This window comes from Triturus cristatus, chromosome 7 (assembly GCF_964204655.1).
Source record: "Triturus cristatus chromosome 7, aTriCri1.1, whole genome shotgun sequence".
NCBI lineage: Eukaryota > Metazoa > Chordata > Amphibia > Caudata > Salamandridae > Triturus > Triturus cristatus.
The window spans coordinates 545685398-545709098 of NC_140590.1; the positions used below are offsets into that span (position 1 = coordinate 545685398).

Genomic DNA, 23701 nt, shown 5'->3' on the forward strand with positions numbered 1-23701 from the left:
GTCCAGTGGAAAGTCCACGTCCCCCGAATGTGGCAAGTGAGACCATTTAAATGTCGTTTTTTTTACAAAACAATTCGGTAAAAGATCCTGGCGTCATCGTTTATGCTAAACGCTGGCTCGTAATTGGAAATCCTTCTTCTTTGTTACCGCCCTGTCGCCTTTTTCGCCGACCCATCCGGACTGGATCGGGTACTGGCGGCGCTATACTGTCTCCTTTGTTTAGTCGTGTAAGCCCTTTTTTTTCCATTAGGGGCTTTGGAAATGGCGGTGCGTGTTTATTTTTGAATCGCGCTTTCACTTAAAGTGAAAGCGCGATGCAAATATAAACAAGCGTCTGCCTCTGCGCAATGGTGACAGCTCATCCGCTATATGAAAACGCATAAATAAACAAGCATTTGCGATGCAATAGGTCTCGCATTTATGCAAGTTTGAGCTATTGGCACTGTAAATGGCAATGCCTTTTATTTATGTTTTGGTTGTCAAAACATAAATAAAAGGCATTGTCATTTACAATGCCAGTAGCTTAAACTCGCGTAAATGAGAGACCTATTGCATTGCAAATGCTTGTTAATGTATGTTGTACTTTTTTGGTCGCTTTGAATGACAGACTAACGATTTTATGAGGATTGTAAATTTTGCCAAAACATGCGGTGCGTTAAGTAAGACCTCTCCTGCTGTGTGCTACAGCACGGCGTGGTACAGTGCGTTCTCTGATGTTTGGTAAACAGATAATTCTATGCACAGAGGCCTCGGTTTCTTCTAACCTCCCACTCTGTAAAACAAACCGCAAGTACAGGTAGTATCCGATTCCTCCTGATAAGTGTATGGCCAGTGCATGCCCATGCTTTCACACTCTGAGAGAAACTGCAAGGCTCAGTGTCTTTTGCGATCAGTTAAAGTTTTTGTGAAGCTAATATGTCCCACAGGATGCTACTGGGATATGGCACATAGATGGGCCAGTCACTGTGCACAGCCATGAGCTTGGGTTCTATACTGGCAGGGAAGGAGTAGAATTTATTCAATTTGTAAGCTAAACCAATGAGCAATGTGCTGTAGAGCCAAAAGGGATCAAACTCAAATAGTGATAGGTCAGTCAGACCTCCAAACCTTACCAACTAGAGGTACTGATAAAGAAATCTGAGACAGGAAACTGGAAACAGTGTGCCAGCTGGGCTTGTAACTTCATATCATCAATCTAGAAACAGCCTATCTATTTAACAGGAAATAGAAGTGTCAAGTAAATTACTGGATTACTAGCTGGATTTATTTGCATGCAGCAGACAAGTAGTCAGCACTGAACAGCACAGGAAACAAGCATTTGCAATGCAATAGGTCTCGCATGAGTGAACGTGTGAGCTATTGGCTTTGCTAATGATAATGCAATAGCTCAAACGTTCAGTAATGCAAAAGCGCTTGCATTGCAAGTGGGTTTTTTCTATATATTTATTTTTTAAGCAATTGCGGCACCAGCGCTTATCGCTTAAAAAAGACTTAGGGGTGTGTTAACAGAACCCTAGCAAAGAAGAGCAAATAAAACCGGAAAACAGTGCTGTGCAAAATAGATGTTAGGATACCAAACATCCTAAACTTGGGGCTGGCTATTGGCTGTTATTACACTAAAAGCCACTGTAGACATCGTACAACCACGACTGCAACTTTCTGCCTCACTCTTTCCTGACCCGTTGCCTGTTGTTTTGGGACAACAGCTGACACATTTATATAGAGTATTTTCAGTTTTTTGTAAAGCGCTAAATGTCTTTTTCAAGTCCCTCAAAGTGGTGGATCATTGATGCCGCGTTCGCTGGTGGCAGTGGGAATGTTAAACGTGTTTAGCAGCTTTCATCTGAATTTTGCGATTGCGTTCCTTTTTTAGCACAATCTCAATTTTAACCAGCACACTCTTTTCTAATGATTAGAAGCACACTTAATCATTAGTCACCTTTGTTAAACGCCTCGAGTTTGCACAGTGAACTCATTATTCCCTGGAGAACAACTCAGGACGATCTAAGATGCACACTTCATAGTGCGGTGGTATTAATTGCATCGCTTGCAAGCGGGTGATGCACATAGTCATAATGAATGAAAAAAAATATGTATAACTCCGTGAGCTTATGTGAAAGACTAAACAGTCTGAAAAAAAGAGAGGGAGTAACAGAGTGAGAGAGAGAGTGATTGATTACAATATAAAGGAGAATAAGAGAACGTATTTACCCGCCTTTGTTTTTGCCCGAAATCTGCGTGTACCAAACAAACTCTTCCCTCTGAGCCTCGCACTGCCTCGCTGACTCACATAAATCAAAGTGCCGACGCTATGCGCTTAAGAAGGACCTCGAGTGCTGCAGGTTTGGAGGTGTCGGTTCCTTAAAACACTGTGACTGGATCCCTGGACAGCGCAATCACTGGCCTGCGCACGCCCAGATGAGTAACTGACCTGGCCCATGGGAAGACTGGCAGCCGCTGACCTGTATACATTAGAGGGTGCCTGCTGGGCAGGCCCCTGCTGAGGGTGGACGGTCCTGTTGTGGGCGTACTCCATCTGAGTACGAGGGTGAGAGGGGAAACTGTCCTGATGTGATCGTCGGCACAGTACACAAAGTGCAAGGGTTGGCTCACTTGAGTCCCGTTCTGTCCGGTCACTGAGGCTGCTGACCAATGAGGAAGTGCTGCTGGACTGCCTGAGCCATCCTCTCCGCCTGCGGTGTGTGTCGCCCAGAGTTGTCAGGCGGATGATCAAAGGAGGTCCCTGCGTGGGAGACCCCCAGCCCAATGGCCATTTCTGTAGCAGTCTTGGGGCTTACAAAATTAAAGTAAAAGTGCGCATGGTGCGCTGAAAATAAAACAAGCTTGTGACTCTTTGCGGACGTTACGAGAGACAGAAAAAGAATGGCTTTAATAAACAAGAAAGAATGAGTGGTGTGCGGCAAAGCCGCAAAAGCGAAAGCATTTGTAACCTGACACAACACATATGGCAGGCTGCGCCCGCTGCTGACTTTGGAGCTGGAGAACAGGGTTCGAGCCTCGGCGTGTGCTGCATTATTTAATTATTTAAAAATAAACAGCGATCTTGGAGGGGAGGGTGGGGAGAGATAAATTAAAAAAATAATACACATGGAGGGGGAGACAGATACAATTAAAAAAAAAACACGGTTGAGAGCGACAAATGTAGCATCTGAAACCAAATACAACAAACGGTGCGAGAAGGTGGCTCAACAAGAACGCTGCTGTTTTTGGAGCAGGAAAACAGGGTTCGATCCTCAGCATGGGCTGCGTCATTTAAGTATGATTTAAATATGAATAAATTGAAAGGCGCACGGCCTCCGTATCCACCTCCTTGCTTAGGGAGTGGGAGGGGTCATGGCGACTGGCTGTGTAACAAGAGTAGGCGTCTGGAGCAGCCGAGCCGGCGCGGCTCACTGTACAGGCTGGAAGACCTCAGCCTACTGAGAACAACAAGGAGCGAGGGGCGCGAACCCGGCGCCATGGAAAAAAAAAAAGTAGTGCCTACATTTAAAGATGCCTCCCTGCAGCGCAATTTAACAGTAGTTGATCGATGCTGCTTCCGCCAGAAACGGAAGAAAACGGAAATGACGTGACGGACCACCAGCCAACAAAGAGCACGTTAAGAAGAGCAATGACCGATTTCACCAATGGTAAGTGAGGAAGTAAAGAGAAATGCAATGGGTGGAGTTTAACTAGCAATGCTGATTACTTAATGCCTCGTAGAGGCAGCGCATGCGCTGCCCTATGCGAGACCTAAAAACAATACCAAACAACGGGGTAAAACAGAGAAAGAGCTCTAGACACGCAAAATAATGGGAAATAGATTTTAAGAAGTGGTGGGGCTCAATTGTAACTTTTCCATGATCTGTTTTATTTCTCGCTGTTAATCCTTTAGGCCTACACGATGTCATAGTTGGCAAATAATGTCCTTCACTTTAATACTTGGAATAGTAGTGTCAAGTAGCACTAACAAACTGTTCACCCTAAATGTCATATTTCGCTCAGTTGGTACAACCAGCACCTAAGAAAATGCAGCGATCCCACAGCTGAACAACGAGCAGTATGGCGCCCTTACAGCGCTCGGCTTCCACACTCATCATTACAATGTACGTTTTCTACAACTTTCCTAGAGCACAGTATCGTGAGCACAGGCCGTCCATCTTTAGCAATAGACCCCTCGCAGGACGGCCATGTTTAAAAAGAACACCCGAGTCCATCGCTAATGGAAAAACCATGATCACAGGAGGGTGGACATAGTCCCACTGTCCTTCATGAAAAGAACATGAACGCAGGATGGTCATCTTTAAAGAACAGATTCTGGCCACAGGAAATCTCTGCAGAACAAAGTACAAACAAGAGGCAGCCATCATTAAATGGATCATTTTCATCTTTAAAACAACAGATAATGACAACTGAACAATAACTTAAAGGACAGACGTTGGACAACTAGCACCTATCTTGAAGTACAAGCCACTAGTGAGCTCTTTCTAGTTACCAAGCTCCAGCCCCATTATCTTTGCCTGATTCCCTCTTTTCTAATAAAATTCTAGGGCCTCGAGGCTGCCTCATAGATACAGTAAGCGCTCTACAATCAACAAGCAAAATCTCACAGTGACCAACTTAACAAATATGACCTGTGAGCACAGGAGCAGCAAAACGTTCAAGGCCAACATGCTGTGTTTATTTACCCAGGCAAAGCAGCCTAAAATACTGTAGACGCAAGAGTAGCAGAGATTATACATGTGTGCTACAGTAAATCCTGGTGTTAGCACGCTACTGATAGCAGTGCATGTTTTGGTGCAAGTCCCTCTGTTCCAAACTTTCATCAATCAGACATGTACATCCCATTATTGTAAGACCAAAACCTCACTCTTTATATTCTGCAAACTATTTTTAATTCCTAATTTTTCACTTCTAACACCTTGGGCAAATGTTGAAATTTACAAAGGTGAAGTTTCTTTCACCAATGATCTCATTGTATCTTTACCAGACAGTTATTAAACATCTCAATTATTTTCCTCTAATACACATATTTTTCTTTCCCACTCAATGTTACAACCATGAGTGGTCTTCCAAAATCTTTCCACACGGCAAATCTTTCACCATTAGCCACTTAGCATCAAATTGTTCACTGTCTGCAAGGTAGAAAGCCCAAAGTGAGTAATGTAAAATGGCACCAGTGAGCACTGGAGAGGAATAGCAGTTCCCAGGGCCAAAATAGCACACTGCATGCAACAACCCACCGAAGATGACGCAGAACTAAGGGCAGGATTTAGAGGTGGGCAGACAAGGTAATCCATCACATATATCCTTCCCTGGCAGTGAGGGACAGGAATTGAACTATAATGACCCCTGTATTCCAGGTGTGGGGGTCATTACTTTTTGTTTTTCAAAAACAAACTTACACTTTGAAGGTTTGTTTTTGAAAACTAAAAAAAGTTAAAAGTTTGGTGAATGGCCATCCCTAGCCATCAGTGGCTGTCCACCGAACATGTAGTACACTGAAAAGAGGCATTGTGATGGTGGTTCTGTTCCATGCATAGAGTTTACCTCTGGGCCTTTGGTCATCTCTAAATTTGGTTGACGGTAGTCCATCAGAGTGGTGGAGGTAACGTCCCCATCACCCTGACAGACTTTACTCCTTTAACTAAACATTAAATCAAGCCAACAGTGTGAACTAAGCTAACAGATCGAACAAATCTAGATGATTTCCAGCATGACATAAACAAGAGATTTGACGCTGCTGAAAAAAAGAAAATGAAAAAAAAGAAACAAGAGACCAAAGCGCCCAATAAGAGATATAATGCAAAGCTCAACAAACTGAAAAGGGTGGGGGGAAACAAACTGAGGTACTGCAAGGGCAGTGCAACAATGATGGTGCAGTATAGGTTAGTAGAGGTTATTACAGAGCAGTTAAGCGGTCAAAAGCAGAGTACTCTGCCATTTGCATCATCAGACTAGCCAATTTAAGGAGTCCAAATTATATACTTTTCAAAAATTCAGGAGAACATAGTATATAATGCATAGCAATGCATAGTACATAACCCCAAACTCTCTCATCTATCAACTCCGCCTAGTAGGGCTGCCTGCTACAAAACCATTCATACCACTTTCAAACCTGTGAATGTGGAAAATATGAGGAATTTAACAAACCACAGCAAATTTTTCAACATGGTTGATGAATGGTGCTCGGCAGCACACATTAAGGATTTTCTTCCAAACTTTCACCGAATGTTGCAGAGCTTAATAAACCCCTCTTCCCAAGAGGACAATTCACGTCCCCCTAAAGCAGACAATTATCTATTCATCACTGATGAAACCCATAGCCAGCCTCAAGGTCCTTGCAGTTGCAAATGGCCCTTAAATCTCCCTCTTTCACATGAAATCATAAAGAGTAAGGCCACACCTCCAGGAGTGGTGGAACAATACATACTTCTTCACAAATATTCAGGTTTGAAATCCCTGAACGAGATTGACAACGCAATGTCAGCCAGAGGACAATGACAATGTCATTCAAAGAGGACCTTCTTATTGCCCTGGATGAAGTCAACCGATCAGGCCTGGTTCTTGACCAGTGGACGTTAGTGCTCTCTGAAAGTAGTTAATTGTAAAAATACACCCTGAATTACTCTAAGTGCATGAGTGAGCCTGACTTCATGTGGTGCGGAGAGCAGAGGGGTTTAGATGGTTAGCACCTTAAAAAAATGAAACTTTTGGGTAAATGCTGGCAAAATTGTATATTTGCCAACACAATTTCTCTGCACATTACTTAAAAGCTACAAGAGATAGTCCAAAAATGTAGTACATGCAGTTGACATGACCTATTATTTTCATAGTATCTTTCTTCACTTGTACATTTCTTTTCCTTTGTTGTTCCCATCATGACTTTTCTAAGAGATTCTCCATCATGGCACAGAAGGGGCAGAATGGAAAAATCGAGTGCTACCGTTCTGGATACAGAGGGCTTGCAATCTTAGATGGTAACAGGTTAAACCACAGTTACCAGCTCAAGCCTCGGCAAGAATTGATGATAAATTCATGAACAGATTTACGAAACATGGATATGAAAGTCATGAAAGAACAGCCACAGCCGTTAGTGCCTTCTGGCAGCAATGAAACAACATCCATGATAAGTCTGTCAGACTATGCATGAATTATCACTGAAATATCACTGCCTGATGCTCACTGTGCCACTGGAACCAAGATACACCCGAGCGAAAAGCCCCGATCAGGGCAAAACCATCTTGGGTTGCTTGTGGTCTGTTTCAGGGAGTACCTGATCTGGCAGTTCAGGCTGGACTGTTCCTATTGGGGCAGGGTCAAGACTGATTTGCATATAGCTGGGTCCAAACTGAGCTGGCATGGTGAGTAAAATAACGACAAACTGGGATGCGGCTCAAGTAAGTAGATCAATTTGAGTATTCCGCTTATCTCTTTTTTGCATACTTCAGTACATTTAACTGACTGCACAGATTTGTGCTCAGGCTTTGCTAATGTTTACCTTTTCATCTACACTTTACGCGGCATCAAGGTGCAGTGAGGGCTGTTTTCTTTCATCAGGGCCTTGGGTCTCACGACTTGAAGAGCAACTGAACTGTGCTACTCTCGTGAAAACCCCTAAAACTGGACCATTCAAACAGTTGTTGAGTTGAGAACTGGGACCTCAAGGCACCGGGCCAGGTAAAGCCAGGCTCGGCCACAGCTGGGCAGGGTTCAGGCAGCTGGAGTCGAGCCCCTTAAGACAGGCCCGACTCCACCGGCCTGAATCCACGGAGTAGGCTTCTGAAATCCACCAGTCCAGACCAACAAATTACCCCTTTGCCATCCTGGGCAGCAACCGAACATCGTGTCAAGCCAAGGCATAATGCACATTATGAATCAAGTTATCAGGCATGATATAACAAAGTATGAATCATAATCACGTATGGGATAAAAAAAAACTACTGCCATGCATTATAAGGATAATGCCAGTCACCAAGTATGTCCTTTATAATAAGGTTATGGAACTCCGAGCAGATTTGCAATATCCTTTTAACGGAGGGCAGAAGGTATTTTTTTTCCATATAATACATAGTCACACTTCACCCTTCCACAACCTGCATAAATGCTTGGTGGCTTGCTCTTTCACATGAAAGAGATAGTATGTTTTCAGCCATAAAGATTAGAACAGGAATCATTAGCGTGAAATTAAACACGCCAAAAAGTAGTTAGCAATTTGTTTCATAAAGATATTAGAATCAGTTTAATGTAACTCAGATAAAAAATGCTGTAGCTCAGAATGCATAGAAACGTGGAGATTCTCTTTTCTGTAATAACCTATAGTGTTGCCATACATATTTGGCTTCTATTGAATGATTACTGTTCGTTTTTGAAAATCAGACCCAGAAGAAGGAACAGGCGATTCTTCCTTTCTTTGTTTAAACTGCAGCTGTAATTATGCTCTGTGATCTGTATTTCACTTGGCTATTGGCATGAACAGAGCTAAGAGCACTGAACAGTGAGCGACCTGCGAAGTGCGATGTGTACTTCTTAAAACTTGGTTTTTCAAAGGCTAGGGGTGGCAGTCTGGTATGTTAGGCTGCGAATATTAGCGCTGGGACTCTTGCTGAGTAGCCGTGCACTCTACAAATGTGCATCATTCATTCATTCAAAGCAACAGAAAACGAGGTACAGGCAGCAATGCGCAGAATCAACAGAGAGTGATATACAGAGCCAAAAGCAGCATTGCATGGAAACGAACGTATACAACCATCATAGAGTAACATGCAGAATAGTTGGGACTCCATGGAAAGCGAACATGGAGCAATGTGCAGAGCACTTACAGGGAGACAACAGAGACCTAATGTACAGAGAAAACAAAGAGCCAGTCAACAGTGCCAAGTGACAGCAATCTACAAGGCCAAAAAGGAGCAATGCACAGAGCCAAGAGGAAGCAAAGCACAGAGCCAACAGAAGCCAGTGCTGAAGATGTACAAACACCAACAAACAGCATATGGAGCCAGCAGCGACGACTGTGGAGAGTCAACAAAGAGCAAATGTGTAGAACCAATGAAGAGCTACTGAACAGTGTTACATGAGGGCAATATACAGAGCCAAAAGAGAACAACGCGCAAGGCCGGTGCTCAACAACTCAAGGAACCAAGACAGGGCAATGCACAGAGACAGGGGCAACAGAGGAATACACGCAGCAATGCTGACTTAACAAGTTAATGAACACCCCCAATATCCAGAACACAGGAAGGAATAAAGGCAACACATTCCAAAGCACACAATCAGCAGAGCAGACGCACAGAGGCGAGTAAGATACATGCACATAGTGGTGAACCACTGGTCAATGTATGAAGCCAACACTGAGGAATAGGCTGGGGCAGTGCTAGGTAACAAGGCACAGAGCCAACAGGGAGAAATATCTGTGTTTTGCCAGATCTTGCCTGCTATCGAGAGTCCCTATCAGTGTCAAAGGTGGCACTGGGGGGTTCTGGGTTCTAGGACCGCAGCTGTGAGCAGCACCTCCTTTAGTTTCCTGGCACTCCTGGATGGGAGCTATGGTCCAGCAGTGAAGATGAACTCACCGGAGGGGGCATGGCGGTCCATTTCAGATGCAGCGTAAACCAGAGCTGACACAATCAATACAGCTCCACAGCCAGTGAAAGGAATTCGTTCTGAAAATAGGATGTATTAATTACACCCTTAGATTAATGGAGCTATTGAAAGGGTGGTCTGCGCTGAAATGCAGACTTCTCTAGTCCATAGAGTTCTAAGTTATGGCCTGAACGGTGAAACCATAGCAGTGTCATACAGCAGAGATGGAGGCTACTGCCTCTGCAATTAACCTGCTGGCACAAAGAGGCAGAAGGCACTTGCTGGCCAGGTCCTAACTCCTCTAACTCTGAGTCATAGTGTTAGGGAGACAAGAGCAGCACGCAGTCCCAGAAATCAGCGCCACCTCTTACGCTGGAACGCGCAGACACCAAGTCACAGTCAATGCGGCAAAGAGCTGAAACACGGTTCCTTGACATGTAGCGATGGCTGCAACTACAATCACATGAAATAGTAGCAAAGCCGAAATCAATAGTTCAATGAATGAACATTGGTTACGGTTGAGGATTTAGAGACCAGGATACCTGGAGTTCGATAAACCACTACAAATGGCCGATAGATCCAAAGTTGCCTTTGGCAAAAGTTGTTTGCACTCCTGTCAGGTGTTACCAGGTACCTAACATCTCTGCGTCTCCATGCCTTGGTCCAGGGGCTGCAGTGCAGAAGTAGTTCTGGGTGGTGACAGTAGGGGGCGCTATCTGATTGGGAACACAGGCATTTAATATAAGATTCACTGGTTGGCAGAGGTCAAAGGGAAGGGGACCACAGTTTGTCTCAACTTACTTTTGCAGAGCAGGGTGGGTGCAGTGGCCACAGACGCTTGCTTTACATCCAGGCCCGGCTCCAGGAATTTTTATTTGGGTGGGCCAAGGGTGCATTCGGGTGGGCTACTGTGGGCCCGATTTGTCACTTATATGTCCAGCCAGGCCTGCTTCTGGGCCGTCCTTAATCTCTTATTGGTCTTACAAAGCCCAGTAAAATGCACTCTTTCCAAATCTCTTTCTAAATGTTACCACTCTCAAAAAGTGTTTTATTCCATGTATTGTCCCTTTGATGGGAATAGGCGGTTTCTGAGGTGGGAGTATCAGGCAAGTGACACTACTCGGGCTCCCTCTGTGCGAGCCTTCAGGTAGAATCCCTCTTCATTACTACCTCCACCTTACCCCTGACTCTGCAGTGCACTCCCTTACAAGCTTGATTATCCACTTTTCTACCACCCCGTTCCAATGCATCTTATCTCACAGCGGACCTTGGTCCACAGCCCCATACCAGCCACCATTTGGTTCCAGTTTCATTATTCCCGGTAAAAAGCATTAGTAAAATCACCTTCAAACTTGAAACATTGAATATAGCAGTAAATATAATTAGCACACACTTTAAAGTATGTTCCACAGTTGCCCCGATGATCCGACTGCTAATTAAATAAACACGCATTTGCAATGCAATAGGTCTCGCATTTGCAAGAGTTTCAGCTATTGGCATTGTAAATGACAATGATGACTTTTAATTATGTTTTAAAAACTAACACATAAATAAAAAGCATTGTCATTTACAATGCCAATAGCTCAAACTCTAGCAAATGCAAGACCTATTGCATTGCAAATGCTTGTTTTAAATCTTGCGCCTCTTCTGGCCACGACGCTCTCTCGTCCGGTGGGTCTTCAAATTCTTCACTCACAACCTTTGTTCATCGAGAGAGCACTTCTGTAATGAGGACACGTGTGCATGGCAATTTATTTACATAGCACTTACTACTTCTGATGAGGCATGTGATTTAGGTGTTTCGGCTCTGAATGTATGTAATGTACACTGTCTATTGTGCCTTTTTTTAAAGGTCTCTGACGTCAACTCAGACTGCATGTGCACCATATAAATGAAAATAAGCATTTCTTCAGTGTGAACCCTCTGGCTGTCCTTCAGACAGACCCTGTCCGCCACCCGTTCACAGCAAGCACTTAAAAAGACACGCCTGCTGTGCAGGCTTCCAGCACATAGGCCATGCACTGAATGAACATGACTGCCCCTAACGTATGTCTTCCCCTTATGTCCACATCAGTGTTCTGATCTGCCATTGGTTGTGAAGGGCTTGTTGGGTGTACAGTGATAGGTGCGGCATGCCAATGAAAAGCACCGAGTAGATAGACTTCTGGACTGAAAGTACCTGTGTAAAAAACACATCGATGTTTTTAATGTGTTATCAATTGCATGACTTTGTAAAAAGTCAAAAGTTATTGGTTTTTATGTATATTTTTGCATGTTTATTTGTACCTGTAGGGGACAGTGGTGCAGTAAATCTTGTGTTTATTTTAAATTAAAAGGCCCCTTTCAAGGATTTTGGTTTGAATGGGGAGTTCTGTCTAGAAGGATTTAGGCGAGCGCCACGGTATTGTTTAACATAGTAACTCATTCTCATGGGACGACCATACAGGACTAGGTCATCTGTGGGTACATATCACCCCGAATTCACAGTGGCCATTACAAACTCAGAGGGATGAAAGGCAAAGCTGGTCCAGTAAGAATGTCCGTCTAAGCTGAATGTTGCACAGCGGCAGCAGGCGCATTGACACGATGGGCTATACTGCCTCGCTTTGTATCCTATCAAGTCCACTGTGTTGTATGGTTTCACACAAGCCTCGACTTTCTTTTGATATGCAAATCTCCCCACTCTGAACCCCATTTACAACATAAACGGCCTCTTCCTGTTGATTGTTCAAGAGGTAGGAAGAAGGGGGAACGTGCAGAGTCTCTGTGACCCACCTACATACCAACGGGGGGGGGGGGGGGGGGGGTTCAGTAGAGCGTTCTCAACACCTACACAGCTTGCTATGGGTTTGCTCTTAGAAGCACCAAACTCTGGGCTCCTTTGCCCATCTTGGTGATCTGCACAGGGGACGAGCTTGAATCAGATAGAACCTTTGTTTAAATTTTAGGGAGTCAGTCAGTCAGGGAAGGCTCTTGGTGGGAGGGGAGATGATGGACTGGCATGAAGGAACCCAGTCGAGTCCAAAGCCAGACATCTGAAAAACAACTTAATTTAGGGCATGTCATTTCCGAGATGGGGGGAAGAGGAACAGGGCCACGTGGTAGCACTCTAGAGACGCGCCACTATAATGTAGGCATGCATCCTCGAGCAGGGATCATACCCATATATTACAGTGTTCATACCATACACCTGGGATAAAGAGGAGAGGTTACTCCCTTCTGGACAAAGCAAGACACACTTTTGGTGCGTCCCCAGCTAGCAGCAGCCTAGAGGAAAGCTGGAAGACCCTGGGAGCATAGTTCAAACAGGACTCTACCAAGGAAATGCAAACCATTAGCCTGGGGCACTTGCTTTACACAGCCCTAGTATTTCATCCTTATAAATTTAGAGCTGAAAGATCTACAGAGGAAGAGTGACTGGCACAGGCTTGGCACCTGCTCCACTGAGAGGACTGAAGAGGAAGAGTGCAGGACACAGGCTAGGGATCTGCACCACTGAGAGGACTGAAGAGGAAAAGTGCAGGACACAGGCTAGGGATCTGCACCGCAGAGCAGTCTACAGAAGAAAAGGGAAGGGTTCATCCTAGGGGCTGCAGCACTCTGAGATCTAGAAAGAACCAGGAATAAGCCTGGTCTAGGGATCAGCAGCATTTAACGGGACCTGCACTTATGAAAGGTCTACAGAGGCATAGTGAAAGGCCCAAGCTAGGGGCTTGCACCACTGAGAGGTCCACACAGGAAGAGTGAAAGGCCCAAGCTAGGGGCTTGCATCACTGAGAGGTCCGCACAGGAAGAGTGAAAGGCTTAAGCTAGGGGCTTGAACCACCAAGAGGTCCACACAGGAACAGTGAAAGGCTCACCTGCCCCGCCGATAGTCTACAGGAGAGCAGCGAACGGCCGAGGCGAGGGACCTGCATCACTGAACGTTCTACAGAGGAAGAGTGAAAGGTCCATCCTAGGGACCTGCACAGTTGAGAGGCCTACCGAAGAAGAGGAAAAACAGGCCCAAGCTAGGGACCTGCATCACTGAACGTTCTACAGGGGAAGAGAGAAAGGCCTAAGCTAATGACTTTCACAGCTGAGATGTCTACAGGGGAACAGTGGAAGGCCCAAGCACTGCACTGCCAAGAAGTCTACAGGAGAGAAGTGAAAGGTCCAGTACGGACCTGCATCACTGAACTTTCTAAAGAGGAAGGGGCAGATTTACAAGAAACTGACAGACCTGTATAGATGCATCAGTTTCCCTGCACCAGCCTGTAATAACCTTGCGCCACCATGGATGCACCGTATTTACAATACGGCACACCATGGCAAAAGGATTGACAGATGAGTCAGAAATTCTGACGTATCTATTGGCGCAAAAGTCAGGCATTGCTGGAGTCCTGTCGCAAGCACGACGCAACTCCAGCAATGCCTGGGGAGGCCTATACTTATTGTACTGCATCTCTCCGTATGCCTGATTTAAACAGGCGTAAGGTTTTGACGCAGTGACGTCCTAGACGTGGCGCAGTGAAATCTTGTAGATTTCACTGTGTTACTTCTACGAGGCTTTCCTGCGTGGGAACGCCCTCCCTGCATACCTTATACCTGACGCAGGTATATTGTGAAGCAGGGCTTTACAACGGCATGCATCTCCTTAGATGCATCATGTTGTTAAATGGGTCGCAATGTGGCGCATCGTTTATACAGTTGCTGAGTCACATAAAGTGACGCAATAGCAGCGCAAAAGTGTCGCAAGGGGCTTATAAATCTGCCCCGAAGAGTGAAAGGCTCAATCTAGAGACTTACCCTGCTCAGAGGTTTATAGAGGAAGAGTGAAAGGCTCAAGCTAGGGACCTGCACTGCTCAGAGGTTTACAGGGGAGGAGTGAAACGCCCAAGCTTATGACTTGCATGGCTGAGAGGCCTACAGGGGAAGAGTGAAAGCCCCAAGCACTGTACTGCCGAGAAGTCTACAGGAGAGAAGTGAAAGGTCCAGTGTATGAACCTGCATCACTGAAAGTTCTAAAGAGGAAGTATGAAAGGCTCAAGCAAGGGACTTGTGCTGCTCAGAGGTTTATAGAGAAAGAGTGAAAGGCTAAAGCTAGGGACCTGCACTGTTGAGAGGTCCACAGAGGAGGAGTGAACTGCTCAAGCTAGGGACCTGCACTGCTCAAGGGTTTTCCCAGGGGAAGAGTGAAAGGTTCTAGCTAGGGACCTGCACTGCTCAGAGGTTTACACGGGAATGGTGAAAGGCTAAAGCTAGGGACCTGCACTGCTCAAGGGTTTCAGGGGATGAGTGAAAGGTTCAAGCTAGGGACCTGCACTGCTCAGAGGTCTACAGGGGAAGAGTGAAAGGTGCAAGCTAGGGACCTGCGCTGCTGAGAGGCTTATAGAGGAAGAGTGAAAGGCCCAAGCTAGGGACCTGCACTGCTGAGAGGTCTACAGAGGAGGAGTGGGAGGGATAGGTGCCCTTGTCCTTGCATCTTTTATCAGGGCTGCCCTGGACCTCGTAGTTAAGGATATCCTGTTCTGTGTGAACACTGTTTTCCTGCATCACTCGGTGAAAGGGTTTTATGACGGGGGCTCTCGATATTTTGGTAACTCGCCCTTCCTGTGTGGAAAATAAGTTGATGTTCTTATTTACTCGCTCTTGTTTAAAATGGTAATACAAATGTGCACATTTACATACACAAATATATTTTCAATGGTGAAGGGGTCACGTTCTTCTTAAGTGACGGACAACTACACAGCCTGGGAGAGAGTCATTGGAAGCACTACTCAAATCAAATAAAAAAGTACTGTGTTCAATTAATGCAGAATTAATCATAAAAGCTCACAAATCACAGATAAAAACACTAAAAAAAACAATTCATATCAGTGATCATTTTCCTAGTTCTCAGAGACGCACATAAAAAAGAAGCAACACTAAGACAGGTTAGAGGATCAGGCAGCATTCGTAAAAAGTATAAGGCCGGGCGACATTGTCTCAAATTAAGCTTACGCAAAAGAGGAGTTAAAAACCTTTTCCAATGATTGCAATAAAATGTACAAAAGAAGAAAATGTGCAAATCCGTTTGACGGGGGAGATCATCACAAGGGCAACAAGGAAGATGATTAGAAGAATGAATGCCAGCAGGGGGGCCCAGCAGACATGGGATATAATTAAGGCGAAACCTTAACAGAATCAATCTGTGCCGAGGGAATGTTACAAACTCCAGATAGGAGGATAACCCCTCATCCTGCAGAGGGCCCTCAAAGTATTCCCTTATAGATGGTTTGTTATGATTTACATTCATTCTCGCATCATTGGCAAAGGCTAGGAAATGGGTTTTTAAAGCTTTTTTTGAGACAGATACACAATTTCCAGGTAATTCGAATAGACTCCCTAGATCTAGAGTATGTAGGTTTTTTCACATACTTCAACCAATTGATATTTTTTATATGATCTAGGTCTAAACAATCCATTATTATTTGTTGGGTAAGGGACACAGAATCGCTACACCATATTTGCGTGCCAAAGAAGACTAGGAGCTGCTTACATCTGATCAGTTATATAGGGGATGTTTAGCTCTTGAAGTTGGAGCAGCTAATGGGGAGGCTGGCCATTGATTTCCAGAAACTGTCCTCTATTATTTGTAACCCCCCTACATTAACTACTCGTTGTTTAGAGCTGACCAGGTCCCGCCTCTTCCTTCGAGGGTTGTGGAGGGTTAAGTACACGTGAGGCGGAGGGTGACCGTCCGGGAGCAGCTGTGCCGGGGCTGCTTGTTTCTGAACTCAATGTCCTGGGCTCGGATCCTAGATTCGGCCCTTGATCTCGAAATCCTGTGATTCTGGAAACCCTGCTCCACCATCTCGTGATACAAACTGTAGATATGTGCGACTGCGTAAAGATGGCGCGTCGTATGAAAGAACGACTGCATGTGTACCACCGCAACTGCATGGCCCCGCCTGCTGTCTGTCTGAGGCCCCGCCAGCCCCTCAGACAGCTCCACGTACAGCAGCCAGGCTGCAGTAGAAATATCGCATGTAAAAAGCTCACAACTGCTCGAAGCAAGGAGCGCCCCCACAGCCACCTGCCCAGCCTTCGAGCACTAGGTACTTCAATGCCCTTGACGGTGTCCCCTTACCTGTACAGATCCAGCAGGCAGGAGTACACCGAGACACCGAAACCCTATGTATGTATACATACAGAAAACATGCATTCATATAAAAGCCTAAAGGAAACAATGCACAGATACAGCAGACAGCAATGAAAAGTGCAAGCAATGAGCAATGCGCACAGTAAACAAAGAGCAACATAGAGCGCAAACACTGCGTACAGAGTAAGCACAGAGAAACGTATGCAGAGCCAACACAGCAATGTGCAGAGGCACCGCAGAGAAACATGCAGAGCCAACACACCAATGGGCAGAGGCACCACCGAGAACATACAGAGCCAACACAGCAACGTGCAGAGGCACCACAGAGAAACATGCAGAGCCAACACAGCGATGTACGGAGGCACCACAGAGAAACATGTAGAGCCAACACAGCAATGGGCAGAGGCACCACAGAGAAACATGCAGAGCTAACACAGCAATGGGCAGAGGCACCACAGAGAAACATTCAGAGCCAACACAGCAATGGGCAGAGGCATCACAGAGAAACATGCAGAGCCAACACAGCAACGTACAGAGGCACCACCGAGAACATACAGAGCCAACACAGCAACGTGCAGAGGCACCACAGAGAAACATGCAGAGCCAACACAGCAATGGGCAGAGGCACCACAGAGAAACATGCAGAGCCGACACAGCAATGGGCAGAGGCACCACAGAGAAACATGCAGAGCCAACACAGCGATGTGCAGAGGCACCACAGAGAAACATGCAGAGCCAACACAGCGATGTGCAGAGGCACCACAGAGAAACATGCAGAGGCAGTGCAGCAATGTACAGAGCCACCACAGAGAAACATACAGAGCCAACACAGCGATGTGCAGAGGCACCACAGAGAAACATGCAGAGCCAACACAGCAATGTACAGAGGCACCACAGATAAACATGCAGAGCCAACACAGCGATGTACAGAGGCACCACAGAGCAACATGCAGAGCCAACACAGCAATGTAAAGAGGCACCACCGAGAACATACAGAGCCAACACAGCAATGTACATAGGCACCACAGAGAAACATGCAGAGCCAACACAGCGATGTGCAGAGGCACCACAGAGAAACATGCAGAGCCAACACAGCGATGTACAGAGGCACCACAGAGCAACACCCAGAGCCAACACAGCAACTTACAGAGGCACCACAGAGAAACACGCAGAGCCAACACAGCAACGTGCAGAGGCACCACAGAGCAACAAGCAGAGCCAACACAGCAATGTACAGAGGCACCACAGAGCAACATGCAGAGCCAACACAGCAACGTGCAGAGGCACCACCGAGAACATACAGAGCCAACACAGCAACGTGCAGAGGCACCACAGAGAAACATGCAGAGCCAACACAGCAATGGGCAGAGGCACCACAGAGAAACATGCAGAGCCAACACAGCAACGTGCAGAGGCACCACAGAGAAACATGCAGAGCCAACACAGCAATGTAAAGAGGCACCACCGAGAACATACAGAGCCAACACAGCAATGTACAGAGGCACCACAGAGGAACATGCAGAGCCAACACAGCGATGTGCAGAGGCACCACAGAGAAACATGCAGAGCCAACACAGCGATGTACAGAGGCACCACAGAGCAACACGCAGAGCCAACACAGCAACTTACAGAGGCACCACAGAGAAACACGCAGAGCCAACACAGCAACGTGCAGAGGCACCACAGAGCAACAAGCAGAGCCAACACAGCAATGTACAGAGGCACCACAGAGCAACATGCAGAGCCAACACAGCAATGTGCAGAGGCACCACAGAGAAACATGCAGAGCCAACACAGCAATGTGCAGAGGCACCACAGAGAAACATGCAGAGCCAACACAGCAACGCGCAGAGGCACCACCGAGAACATACAGAGCCAACACAGCAATGTGCAGAGGCACCACAGAGAAATATACAGAGACAGCACAGCAACGTACGGAAGCACCACAGAGCAACATGCAGAGCCAGCACAGTAATGTGCAGAGGCACCACAGAGAAATATACAGAGACAGCACAGCAACGTGCAGAGTCAACACAGAGCAACATGCAGAGCCAACACAGCAACGTGCAGAGGCATCACGGAGAAACACGCAGAGCCAACACAGCAATGTGCAGAGGCACCACAGAGAAATATCCTGAGACAACACAGCAACGTACAAAGGCACCCAAGAGAAACATGCAGAGCCAGCACAGCAATGTGCAGAGGCACCACAGAGCAACATGCAGAGCCAACACAACAACGTGCAGAGGCACCACAGAGAAACATGCAGAGCCAACACAGCAACGTGCAGATGCACCATAGAGCAACATGCAGAGCCAACACAGCAATGTGCAGAGGCATCACGGAGAAACAAGCAGAGGCAACACAGCAACGTGCAGAAACATCACAGAGTAACATGCAGAGCCAACACAGCAACGTGCAGAGGCACCACAGAGCAACACGCAGAGTCAACACAGCAACGTACAGAGGTACCACAGAGCAACACGCAGAGCCAACACAGCAACGTGCAGAGGCACCACAGAGCAACATGCAGAGCCAAATCAGCAACGTGCAGAGGCACCACAGAGCAACACGCAGAGCCAACACAGCAACGTGCAGAGGCAGCACAGAGCAACACGCAGAGCCAACACAGCAATGTGCAGAGGCACCACAGAGAAACACGCAGAGCCAACACAGCAACGTGCAGATGCACCACAGAGCAACATGCAGAGCCAACATAGCAATGTGCAGAGGCATCACAGAGCAACACGCAGAGCCAACACAGCAACGTGCAGAGGCACCACAGAGCAACACGCAGAGCCAACACAGCAACGTACAGAAGCACCACAGAGAAACATGCAGAGCCAACACAGCAACATGCAGAGGCATCACAGAGAAACACGCAGAGCCAACACAGCAACGTGCAGAGGCACCACAGAGCAACACGCAAAGCCAACACAGCAATGTACAGAGGCACCACAGAGCAACATGCAGAGCCTACACAGCAATGTGCAGAGGCACCACAGAGAAACATGCAGAGCCAACAGAGAACTTTGAAGGAGCCATAGGACAGCAATTAAAAACGCAACGAATAAGGAATATTCAGAGTTCACACTGAGACATATGAAGAGTCAACACAGTGAAACACACAAAGCCAACACAAAATTTTGCACTGAGCCAAAGCGAGCAACGAAAAAAGCAATCAATGAGTCGACACAGCAATGCAAAGAGCCGTCACAGAGAAACACACAGTCAACACAGAACTCTGTAGGGAGCCAAAAGAGAGCAATGAAAAGTGCAAATAATGAATAATATACAGTCAACACTGAGCAATGTGCAGAGCCAACACAGAAACACACAGAGCCAACACTGGGACACATACTGAGCCAACACAGGGAAACACACAGAGCCAACACAGAAACATACAGAGCCAGCACAGGGAAACATACAGAGCCAATAAAGAAACATACAGAGACAACACAGGGAAACATACATGGCCAACACAGGGAAGCATACAGAGTCAACACAGAAACGTACAGAGCCAACACAGAAATATACAGAGCCAAGACAGGGAAATATACATAGCCAACACAGGGACCTATAGAGAGCCCACGAAGGAAAACATACAGAGCCTGCACAGGGAACCATACAGAGCCAACACAGAAACATACAGAGACAACACAGGGAAACATACATGGCCAACACAGGGAAGCATACAGAGTCAACACAGAAACGTACAGAGCCAACACAGAAATATACAGAGCCAAAACAGGGAAACATACAGAGCCAACACAGGGACCTTTACAGAGCCCACAAAGGGAAACATATAGAGCCAGCACAGGGAACCATACAGAGCCAACACAGAAACATACAGAGACAAAACAGGGAAACATACATGGCCAACACAGGGAAGCATACAGAGTCAACACAGAAACGTACAGAGCAAACACAGGGAAACAAACGGAGCCAACACAGGGAAATATACAGTTCCGAAAGAGACCTTTGTACAGCATCAAAGCTAAGCAGTATAAAAACCGAATAATAAGCAATGTACAGAGTCAACAATAATTAGCGCCAAATTAGAAACACACAGAGCCAACACAGAACTAAGTCTGGGCGGTGAACTCCGCTCCGCTTGACGAGTTTTCCGCATTCCTCGTTACGCGGAGCTTGCGGAGTTCCGAAAAACTCCGCTTCGCGTTGCGGAGTTTTTTTCCTGCCTCGCATTCGTCAACATCAAGTTGGCGATCACGAGCGTGGAAAATTAACCTCCCTGCCAGATTTCTCAATGCGGGCGTTCAGATTTCTCATTGCGAGTGGTCACGTATGCTTACGACTGCTCGTGTTGAGAAACCGTCCGTTCGTGTTGAGAAAGCTTCCGCTCGAGTCAAAATCTACTCGAGTGGCAGAAAGGAAGCAGCTCCCGCTTGCGCTGTGCATGATGCCATTTGCGATGATTGCACAGTGCGGACAAGCACCTGCCACTGAAAATCACAGTGAACGGCATTTATCTAACGCAGTCTGCTGCTCGCGGAGCTGCGCATAGCGCGGCGGAGTTTTGTTTGCACTTCGAACTCCGCAAACTACGCCGAGGCTTATAGAGAACATATACAGTGCCAAAAAAGAGAAGTGTAAAGAGCAACGAATGTGCAGCAATTTACAGAGTTGACAATGCGCAGAGCCACGCAGAAACATACAGACCCCACACAGAACTTTGTAAAGCGTTAACCGAAACCAAAGCAGAAGAAATGAACAATGTACAAAGCAGACACCATACAATGGACAAAGCCAACAAAGCAATGCGCCAAGCCGAAAAGATCAGTTTTAAGGAGTCAACGATGTGCTATGCGCAGAGCCAACACAGAGAAACATACAGAACTAATGGACAGCAATGTGCAGAGCCAAAAGTGAGCTCTGCCCAAAGCCAAATAGGAGAAATCTGCAAAGTCCTGATGTAGAGAATGTACAGAGTTAAAAGTGAGCAATATACAGAGCCAACAGGATACAACATGTGGATCCAGTCGAGAGCAATGAGTAGAACCAGCACAGTACAATGTGCGACGCCAACAGAACAGAGAGTAATGTCCATAACCAGAAGTCTGACAGATGTGTCTTTCCCAAACCCATTCCCTCCAGTCCAGCCACAAAGGGGTTCATCCAGATAGACATGGTGCACTTACGTTTGTTCGCTTTGCACATTCCACATAGGAACACCAGCATCAGGGTCAGGACCCACAGTCTTTGAGAGGGCAGGTCCATGCTTCTCCTCCACCTACAACAAATGATCAGAGTTAAGTCCTGGGTATCCAGCAGACGGAGAAAGAGTGACAGAGGAGTTTACAGCGTGACAAGAGAGTGAGTGACTTGTGTGCTGGAGCCAGGGCCAATTCTAATGTAAGTACTATCTATGGACATGTGACCTGGAACATGGACATGTTAAGATGCTGTCTCTTATAATGTGAGCTCGAGCAGAGACATGCACTGGTGCTGGTACTGTCTAAGGATATGTGAGCTAAAGCACGGAGTCGCAGATGACGGTAGTGTCTGAGATCATGTGAGGTGGTTCTGACACATGTTATGGTGCTGATGCTGTCTGTGTTCATGTGAGGTGGTGCTGACACATGTTATGCTGCTGATGCTATCTGAGGTCATGTGAGCTGGAGCAGGAACATGTTCAGATGGCGCTGCTGTCTAAGATCAAGTGAAGCGGTGCTGAGGCATATTCTGAGGCTAATGCTGTCTGGGATCACCTGAGGTGGTGCTGACAAATGTTATGATGCTGATGGTGTCTGAGGTCATGTGAACTGGAGCAGTGACACGTCTTGATGCTGGTACTGTATGAGATCATGTGAGCTGGAGCAAGGACATGTACTGATGCTGGTACTGTCTAACCATATGTGACCTTGAGCAGGGACCTGTTAAGATGCAGATGCTGTTAAAGGTCGTGTGAGCTGGAGCAGGGACACGTCATGGTACTGATGCTGTCTAAGGTCATGTAAACTGGAGCAGAAACTCGTCCTGATGCTATCTGCTATCATGTGAGGCGGTGCTAAGACATGTTCTGATGTTGTACTGTCTGAGATAATGTAAGGCGGTGTTGAGATATGTTCTAAAGTTGATACAGTCTGGGATCATGTGAGGTGGTGCTGAGAAAGGTTGCCAGGTTAAAGAATGTCTGAGATCATGTGAGCTGGTGCTGAGACACGTAATGTTGTTTTCACCTAATAACGCAACCTGGTGCACGAACGTCACAATGTTATGAAAGAGGGACATGACATGATGCTGATGGGGCAGAAGCATGTCTTGATACTCGCACTGCCATGCAATAGATGAGCTTGTAAGGAAAAGTATAATGCTGATATTGATTGAAAATCTGTGAACTGGTGTGGGGATATGTCAGGACCTAGTGAACATGTGAGCTGGTGAAGAGACATGTCTCGAATGCTCATACTACCTTGATATAGGGCAATGTAATCATGATGATGCTGCCTGGAAGATGTATGCAGCCACCGGTATATGCGTAGATTCTGACACTGGCATGCGAGCTGGATATTGGTACACCGAGAACCTTATAAGCTAGAGCAGGGACATGTCATGAGGCTGGTTCCTTCTGCTTACATATAGGCTGGTGTTACATGTGATGCGGATGTCCTGAGCAGGTGAGCAAACACAAGTACATAGACTACATCACTAACCTGGGTCCCATTCATATATTGGCGGTTGGGCTGTTGTTCCACTAGCCAACAGAGTAAATACCTCTGTCGCCCTGGTGGAGGTCACAACTGCCAAATTAATAAATGATCGCCAAGCTGGAAGTAATTTATAAAGCATTGGCAGGAACCCCCGTCACAGTGGTTCCTGTCAATGCGATCCACTGTTGGGTGCAGGTTTGCGTCAGCATGACGCAACCCTGCTCCAAACAGTATTCTTTTTTTATTTAAAAAAGAAAATCCCAAAACGGGATTTTCTTTTTCAAAAATGAAAAAATTATGCTCCCTTCGGCATGGGAGTCATTTC

General features: G+C 46.4%; 1 protein-coding gene across 5 annotated transcripts in view; it reads right to left on the bottom strand.

Moving 5' to 3' along the window:
* Window positions 1-23701, bottom strand: part of ITGB4 (integrin subunit beta 4) — a 261824-nt gene that overhangs the window by 197707 nt on the left and 40416 nt on the right. For all 5 annotated transcript variants that reach the window (XM_085616984.1, XM_085616983.1, XM_085616982.1 and 2 more), the window contains exon 2: window positions 21865-21956. In XM_085616984.1, coding sequence (XP_085473110.1) covers window positions 21865-21956 — 92 coding nt within the window. The remainder of the gene's footprint in view (window positions 1-21864; window positions 21957-23701) is intronic.